We start from the raw sequence: 8,961 nt of genomic DNA, 5'->3' as shown, positions 1-8,961 counted from the left end.
AGATATGTTGTGTTGATGTTGACTCTTATGTCTTCAAGTATCAATGTTTGTGGGAATCGTGGTGGTTTTAGCCCACCCTTAGATATCATAAGGCAAACAACAAGGAGGCTCAATATTAGCCTCCTTGTTTGTAGCGGATGAGTATTCTCTGCATGGAGTTCCTTTGTGTGCAAAAGAGAAGTTGAACACGATAGAACTCAACTCAACTCGCACTAGTTGATACTATTTATCCTTTAGGGATAGGGACCCAAGGAAGAGTGCAACATAATGCAAGACCCATGTGATGCTTAACACCACCAATCGGATAACTAGGTTATGAAGTGGTGGAATGCTTACATTATTTATCCTTTAGGGATGGGGATGGTAGGTCAACATTCTTGTAATAATTGTTTATAACTAATGAAAGGATATTTTCCAAGGGGGAAAAAACTCAATGAGCACTATTGTCATCTGTTTCACACGATAAAATACAATGTATATGACAAGTTCAATCTTATATTTACCCAATTGGAGTTTATTGAGTCAATGTTCAATCGTGGCACCAACGTTGGTTGCCACACTCACCATACTCTTCTTACATGACAATAAGTAACATCGACCCAAAAGGATCCTCAACGTTTGATAGTGTGGCGAACAATCTCATTCAACCACCTCAGATGCCTCTTGTGGAAGCCCCTCTAGAGGAGCTTAGTGTGTGACATTCTATACTTTGCTCGTTTTAAAACTTGATCAAGGCACTGTAATTTCAATTGTGCTTTTAAATGGTTGCATGACTCATGCATAACCATCCATGACCCATAATTAAACTCTTCATGGATGATCCGTCATGATTGAAAGTTGTTATACAATTTAGTATGAATATCCAAATTTCATATGTAGTAATTTGACATTTGAAATGCAATGACAAGCTTGCCAGCATCAGTGAGCCAACCTTGCATCCAAGTTGCGTATATGCCTAGTGAAGAGGAGGCATCCCTCAATAAGGTTCAATTTATGCTAAAGGGAGAGAGAAAGAGCGATGTTTGAACTCATGTGAAGGAGATAAATGTGGCCAAAATAAGACATGTTTTAGTCTCATCTATCAAATTCCCATGAGGTTGATCATTGAGCCATTCATTAACAATGACACGCACATGCATTTGATCGACGATAGTTGTTGTAAGTTCTATCTAGTGTGGGACATGGGACCTCGTATGAATCATACTTGATAACTACATGGTTAGGTATGCCATATCATAACAACAAATGGACAAGGACGCACAACAATAAACATTGAAACAAGTGAAATGTATATTGGATTTGTCCATAAGGAGCCAGTGTTTAGTTGCGTAATGTAGTTGCATGGAAACATTGATTGGGTAAGATGTTAGGATAATAAGACGAGGGTGTATGCCTATGCAACAACATTGAGTAGAGTGGAAACATCTATAGTACCCAATATAAGGAGATAGGATATAAGAAAAAGCTATAAGGGCAACAAAATGAGGAAGCATGTGGGCCAATGTTAGAATAATTAAGGGCAATGTAAATATGGTAGAAATGGGAACCTCATAATACGCAAAGACACCCTAACCAACACACGAAGCCATGATCTTATGCTAGAAGGTACAAACAGTTGATGGCAGGGGATTGGGTATGCCCATGAGAAGTTGCATGTAACGAAGAAATCTGGAATAATAATGAAGAGAGCTTCTTGCCACTCTAATATGTTACATGCAAATGGTTGAGAGAGAGAAAACCGAAGAGCATTGCATTATGAGGAACTTCTTGTGTTTGTGCATTGGTCATGTCTCCAGTTTCTACAACTGTCATCACTCATACGTCCGACCCATGACCATGTGATTTGCTTGTTGTTTAACTCATACACAAGATAATTTCTCAAGCAAACCTACTTATGAAGGGTAAATAGATTGGCAGTCGAGGGAGAAACACCGAAGGCCGAAATCTGCATGCGATGCTCGTTCTCTAGCGAGAGATTCAAGGTACATACGGTATGTCATTCATGGTGATGAATCAAACAAGACAGAATACATACACACATGAACACCCATAATATACACACATGCACAACACATACACACATACACAAACATTCATACAAACAAACAAACAAACAAACATACATACATACACACACACACAAGCATACATACATACCTACATGCATGCATGCATACACAAACATACATGCATGCATATACACATACATACATACATACATACCTACACATACATACATACATACATACATACCTACACATACATACATACATACATGCATACATGCATACATGCATACATACATACATACATACATATACACATACATACATGCATACATACATGCATACATACATACATACATACATACATACATACATACATACATATACACATACATACATACATACATACATACATACATACATACATACATACATACATACATACATACATACATACATACATATGTATGTATATGTACCTACACATACATACGTACATACATACACTAATAAGAATAATAATAATAATAAAAGGAGGAGGAAGGGAGGAGAAGAAACCCTAGAAAAGAGAAAAAAGCAAAGAATTATTGAGCCCTTCTTTTTATTTTTATTTTTACGCTTGTTTTATTTATTTATTTAAATTAATTATTTACTTTTCCTGTTTTTTAAAAGAGCAGACGAAGAAGAAGGAGACGATCGCCATAGCTGTGTCTCTGTGTGTCTCTGTGTGTCTCTGTGTCTCAGAGCTTCTTCTCCTTTCCATCCATCCATCCATCCATAGCCATGGCTTCTCGCCGCCTCATCTCTTCCCTGCTTCGCAACTCCTCCTCTGCTCGCCGTTTCTCGAAGAACCTCCGCGGCCCCGCCTCTCCCTCCCCCTCTCCTTCTCCTTCTTCTTCTCGCTGTATCTCTGCAGGCCTCCACTCCAGGCCCTCTTCCTCGCCCCCTTCCTTGCCGAAAACCCTACGATCTCGCCATTTCTCCGCCGAGGCCTCCGCCCCTCTGATCTCCGACGATGGATCCTCCACTGACGAGTTCACCGGTAAAGGAAGCGTCGGATCTATCGCTCAAGTCATCGGTGCTGTGGTTGATGTCAAGTTCGAGTCCGGCCTCCCCCCCATCCTTACAGCTCTCGAGGTTCAAGACCATAACATCAGAATTGTTCTTGAAGTCGCTCAGCATCTCGGAGAGAGTACTGTTCGAACCATAGCCATGGATTCTACTGACGGTCTCGTCCGTGGACAGAAGGTTCTTAACACTGGCGCTCCAATCACGGTAGGCATTGCTCAGATTCTTTTTTCCTCCTTCACCATGAGTTTCTTCCAAAGCTAAAGATGTGGTATTTTCTTCCCTGCTATTTTCTTCAGTATGTATCCTGCATTTCTTCTTGTGTTGTTTTTGTCAAAAGTACGGTCATTTTGTCTAGAGTTTTAGCTTTACCATCATGTGAATTCCCTCGATCTAGCCTTATTTCCATGGTATTTGAGTACAAGGTTTTGCTGTCCGTCTGAATAGTGAAATATTCGTTCCCTATTTCATTCTCTTCCTGGAATTGTTGTATTTCTCCAGTTTTTTGTCAATGCGTCAATGCCTGACTTTTCACTCCTGTTATCCCTTCCGATTTGCTCATCTGTCCTTTGATTTAGGGAAATCAACATTTCTTGATCCATTTATCTTTAGAAATATCTCATGATTCCTCACTTCCTTCGCATATTGAAGCCCTTTTTTAGCAAATCCTTATGCTCATATGCTCAATACAGACGTGTTTTCATGCAATTTCTGCTTTATACCTTCTTCATGTAGAATTTTGCCAATCTGACCATGTTTCATGTTTGATAATAGCAATATTTCCCTATAGTGCCATGTCTCAATTGTCTCAAGTATGCATATGAAATTACTTGGTCTTATCGCTGTAAATTGTTTTTAGTCCACTGTTTTGTTTTGCGTTTCTTTCTTCTTCATGTTCTTTCCTTCAGCAAATTCATCGTAGTTTTTCGACGATTGTCAAATGTACGCATTTTTATTGGACGTTGTCACACCCTTTCTTATGTGAAGGTCTTCATTCTAGCCCTTTTTGCTTCTTCTCTACGTAGAACCTTTCCTGTATTTTGTGTGTTTTGTAAAGTTTTCTTTTTCTTGATAATATAGCCTTATCAAATTCTGGATTTCTCATTCTCGATCATATTTAGCTGAAAACCCAAATTATCTCATTCATGATGATGTAAGTAGTTTGATGTAGTCTTTCTTTTGCCTTTTTTTTGGAAAGATCTCTGGATGTAGTATATTGATAATACTATCTAAAAGCATGAATGTGTGCCTGAAAGAATATTCTTTTTTACAAACTCGCTATGTTATAACTGAATTATGGTTTCCTAGTTTTTAAGAAATTTGATGTGTAAGCATTTAAATGTGTGTTGCTTATCTCTGATTTTAAGATCAAATATGTTTCCAGATTCCTGTGGGCAGGGCTACATTGGGGCGCATCATGAATGTGATCGGAGAACCAATTGATGAGAGAGGCGACATAAGTATGTAGTTGTATTAACGCCTGGTTTCTGACAACATGAAGTTCCTGTAGGAATTTCATTTGATTGAAAATTTATACGGTGTGTATTTTTTCATTCCAATATGTTCTTTTGCTGACCATGTGGTTCTATTTGACAGCAACTGAGCACTATTTACCTATCCATCGAGAGGCTCCTGCCTTTATCGACCAGGGTACAGAACAAGAGATTCTGGTCACTGGAATCAAGGTTAATTTTGGAGATACTTATTGCTACAGGATATGCTTTTTAACATGTGTTTTGAATTATAAAATCTAGCAAGGAATCTTTTGTTATTACAGGTTGTGGATCTTCTGGCCCCTTACCAAAGAGGTGGAAAGATTGGTCTCTTCGGTGGTGCTGGAGTGGGGAAGACTGTACTTATCATGGAGTTGATCAATAACATTGCAAAGGCCCATGGTTAGTGCCTTATCACATATTCTCCTGATTGAAATATTTCTACTTTAAATTCGGCTAACTGAAGAATAAAACACTCTTTTTGCAGGTGGTTTTTCTGTATTTGCTGGTGTCGGAGAGCGAACTCGTGAAGGCAATGATCTGTATAAGGAAATGATTGAAAGTGGTGTCATTAAGCTAGGAGAGAAACAGGTGAGTTTCTAGGTAGTAAAGGGAAGGTAGGTCTGGAATCAGTTTTAGTGAGTCAGTACTAGAGATTGGAAACCTCTGGACAGCTTCCCATCACTCTTTGTTTGCCGTACTGACTTAATATTAGAGATATTAACTTTTTGCGAACCCACTTGATTTTTGCTTTTCATCTTTTGTAGTCTGAGAGCAAATGCGGTTATTAACTTTTTGCAAACCCATTTGATTTTTGCTTTTAATTTTCTGTAGTCTGAGAGCAAATGCGCTCTTGTGTACGGACAAATGAATGAGCCACCGGGTGCTCGTGCAAGAGTGGGACTCACTGGTCTGACTGTTGCTGAACACTTCAGGGATGCTGAAGGTCAAGATGTGTTGCTCTTTATTGACAACATTTTCAGGTTTACCCAGGTAAATGTGCTTCTGTTTTTCATGCTTACCAATTTGGCCTCCTAAAGTAAAAAGTCTCTTATTTTGATTTGTCTTTTCCTATGCTGCAGGCAAACTCTGAAGTGTCGGCTCTGCTAGGAAGAATTCCGTCTGCTGTGGGTTATCAGCCTACATTGGCAACTGATTTGGGAGGTTTGCAAGAACGTATCACAACTACCAAGAAGGGTTCAATCACATCTGTTCAGGCTATATACGTACCTGCTGATGATCTTACAGATCCTGCTCCAGCCACCACATTTGCCCATCTTGATGCCACAACTGTGCTATCCAGACAGGTTTGTTTAAAGAATCCATAAAACATAATGAAAATTGCCAGAGTACCCATAGTGTTTTGCATAGTTACCAGAGTAACCCTAAGTTTTGAGAAGGACCAGAATACCTCCAATGTTAGTAAGGATATTTTAAATGTTGAGGGATATACAGGATTTTCTTTGTGGCCTGGGTTGTCGTAAATGCCCAACAAGTTTGGGTTGTTTTTGACAAATATCTTTTTGATTTGTTGATTGTATCCTTTTGATTCTCACATTTCCCATCTTTTCTTGGCATCATAGATCTCTGAACTTGGTATCTACCCCGCTGTCGATCCTTTAGATTCAACATCTCGCATGCTTTCACCTCGCATCCTGGGTGAAGGACATTATGACTGTGCTCGTGGAGTGCAGAAGGTCTTGCAAAGCTACAAGAATCTTCAAGATATCATTGCCATTTTGGGTATGGATGAGCTTAGTGAAGATGATAAGATGACAGTTGCTCGTGCCAGGAAAATCCAGCGATTTTTGAGTCAACCCTTCCATGTTGCTGAAGTTTTCACTGGCTCACCTGGAAAGTATGTTGACTTGAAGGAGTGTGTCGCTGGTTTTAAGGTGAGTTGGACCTTTATTTAATATGATGGCAATGTGGGCTGTTGGTACTTATGAATGATGACTAGCATAGTGTTTCCTTCTGTCAAGCATTTTACTGTTGTCTAATATGATTAGGCTCATTTTGGTTGACATTATTGGGCACAACCGTAAGGTTAAATTTGGTTAGAGTCTAACTGTCTCAAGGGTAAAATAACCACTACAGTTGTATATGTTAATATCAATATATCAATAGATTTTTTAGGAGGCCAAATTGGTAGGATGTAAATATGCTTGTCTTTATGGTGGTTGTTTTGAGAGTGTGAACTTCCTAATGCTGTGGGTCCAACTATATCTGGCACCATCTTGTAAACACTTTATGTTTGAAAAGTCAAATCTATCATACGAACAGATGACGTAGCTATATGCTAAATACTGTATGTATTTGCAGGGTGTTTTGGAAGGCAAATTCGATGACTTGCCTGAACAGTCATTCTACATGGTTGGAGGTATCGAAGAAGTGGTACAGAAGGCAGAGAAACTTTCCAAGCTCTCTTAAGCAAGTCTTTTCTTAAGAGATGGTCCACAACATTCAAAATCTCACACTTTTTTGTCAAAAGTTTGTCATAACTGATCATCAAACCATGACTCGATGAAGAGGAATAAATTTGAGAGGGATTTGTTTGGAAGGACTTCCCTTCAAAAGAAGGGTTTTGCATGGATCCTATATGCATTGTGTAGAAGAAATGAGCTGCTACTATATATTAAGAAACTGAGCGGAGGCAGGATAATAATGATCAGTTCTTGCTGTTGCAGCTGCAGTGGATGCTATTATCTACTGTCTTTTTACTTCATTTGTTTTTGGAAATCATGGTATTTTGATCATTTCATAATTTTGCATTCAGTGGTTGGGAACCATGGTTTTTGATTAGTGCTGATTGACTGTTACTGTTATATAAAAAAAATAAGCGAAGGGCAATTTGATTATCTTGAAATAGCACGTGTTTCGATTAAGAACTTGGTAGTGTTATGGATTTTACCTCAGGGATTGGACAATTGTACATTTTAGCTTGTTGATTTTGGTTCAGTAACAGAGCCCTAAACCCTACATAGCTTTGCCTTGTAAAGTTCATTGCTTGGCTGTTTCAATGGATGCGACCCTAGCTATACTACTGTTTCATGTGCCTTTGGTTTGATCCCAAGTGCCTAACACCGCACAGTATTTGTCTGTGAATCTTGTCTTGTGCAATTGGAGAAAGTGTCATATGTGTTAATAATAAATGTTGTCAGTGAATGAAAGTACATCTTACTTGTTGACATCTTGGAAATATTCTGCCATTGCTAGAGAGCTATTAGGAGGTCAACTCTCATTCATCTGGCCATATACCATAGCCACCTTTGATTCTGATACATTTTCTTCAGTAAAAACATTTATGAACTAGTTGTGATGTTGCAGTTATAACTGTAGATTGTAAATGGTTTTCCAGCTTTGTTGGTGTTGAAATTGCGGTACCTCAAGTATGTAAGAAGCCATGTACATATTTTGTACTATAGTGATCGGTCTGCTCAGTTTGCCGTTTAATGCTTGGAAACTTTTAAGATGCAACTCCAGCCATGCAATCCCTCGTTACTTTGCATACATGGTTATTGTCAATCATACATGACCAGCCATGTTTCAGGCCTTAGATATTATCTCAAAAAAGCAAAGAAGATAGACAAAAGTGTTGCTGTTTTTAATAAAATGCAAGTGCTTGCTTTTAAATGGCACATGTGAAAGCATTTTGTTTAAAGTGATTGAATTCTTATGAAATATTTTGGTTAGTACGAACACTACACATAATAACAAGGCTTGTAGAGAGATGTCAAAGAGGGCGTAGAAGAGTAGAAAAAAGAAAGATGTGACGAACGCAATTTTATTTTCTTGATGGCTTTAAGCAAAATTTGGTACCTCCATTAATCTCATTAAAGTTTATATTAGTGGGCGGCCCATAGTATGAACCATACGTACCATACGTGCATTCACATTCGCGTATGAAAAACACCCTCAAGAATGATAAATACCATATTTTTGGATTAACTATTTATCATGAAAAACCCTAAACCCCTATTATGAGGTAAATAAGCCTAAATAATGAAAAAAAACGGGGAAAAAACAAAAAAAAACACAAGAATGTTTGAATAACATTCGCATTCATTTTCCAACGTAGGAAAATGAATGTTATGCTAGACGAACACGAATTTTACGTACTATGAGTGGGCCCTCCACTCCTCCATAGGTCCCCATGTCATCCGAGTCTTTGTTGAACGGATGATTACCTTGTGGCTGAAAGTGTTTGATATTTGAACACTTGGGATTCTTAATAACACATAATTGCCGAATGATCATTGGGGTGTTTCTGGAGCCAAAGCAACAAGGTATATTTGGACGACATTTGTAGTGCCAACAAGTGGCTAGTTGCATGGCATTTCAAACAATGGCACAAGAATATAGTGATAAAAACGAGGGTTTCCATAGCCCTGCCT

At 38.5% G+C, this 8,961-nt stretch overlaps 1 protein-coding gene across 1 annotated transcript; it reads left to right on the top strand.

Moving 5' to 3' along the window:
* Nucleotides 1-2,767: 2,767 nt before the first annotated feature.
* LOC147862250 (ATP synthase subunit beta, mitochondrial-like) lies at nucleotides 2,768-7,425 on the top strand. Its single transcript, XM_087322136.1, has 9 exons — nucleotides 2,768-3,281; nucleotides 4,459-4,534; nucleotides 4,671-4,759; nucleotides 4,852-4,969; nucleotides 5,055-5,158; nucleotides 5,402-5,560; nucleotides 5,650-5,874; nucleotides 6,151-6,462; nucleotides 6,890-7,425. The coding sequence occupies exons 1-9, from the start codon at nucleotides 2,790-2,792 to the stop codon at nucleotides 6,995-6,997; spliced, it is 1,683 nt and encodes a 560-aa protein (XP_087178262.1). The 5' UTR covers nucleotides 2,768-2,789; the 3' UTR covers nucleotides 6,998-7,425.
* The last annotated feature ends 1,536 nt before the right edge of the window (nucleotides 7,426-8,961 follow it).

Source organism: Azolla caroliniana, unplaced genomic scaffold (genome assembly GCF_043228905.1).
Source record: "Azolla caroliniana isolate FFs.n. ecotype wild unplaced genomic scaffold, voAzoCaro1.0.p SCAF_7, whole genome shotgun sequence".
In the NCBI taxonomy this organism is placed as follows: Eukaryota; Viridiplantae; Streptophyta; class Polypodiopsida; order Salviniales; family Salviniaceae; genus Azolla; species Azolla caroliniana.
The sequence above is the reverse complement of the archived record's forward strand: the minus strand, read 5'-3'. Positions and strand labels throughout refer to the sequence as shown.

Excerpts from the sequence above, each read along its gene's own strand:
- LOC147862250 (XM_087322136.1), top strand. The coding sequence starts at position 2,790 with ATGGCTTCTCGCCGCCTCATCTCTTCCCTGCTTCGCAACTCCTCCTCT. Across the intron at positions 5,561-5,649 it reads ACATTTTCAGGTTTACCCAG|GCAAACTCTGAAGTGTCGGC; the intron begins GTAAATGTGCTT and ends CCTATGCTGCAG. Across the intron at positions 6,463-6,889 it reads AGTGTGTCGCTGGTTTTAAG|GGTGTTTTGGAAGGCAAATT; the intron begins GTGAGTTGGACC and ends ATGTATTTGCAG.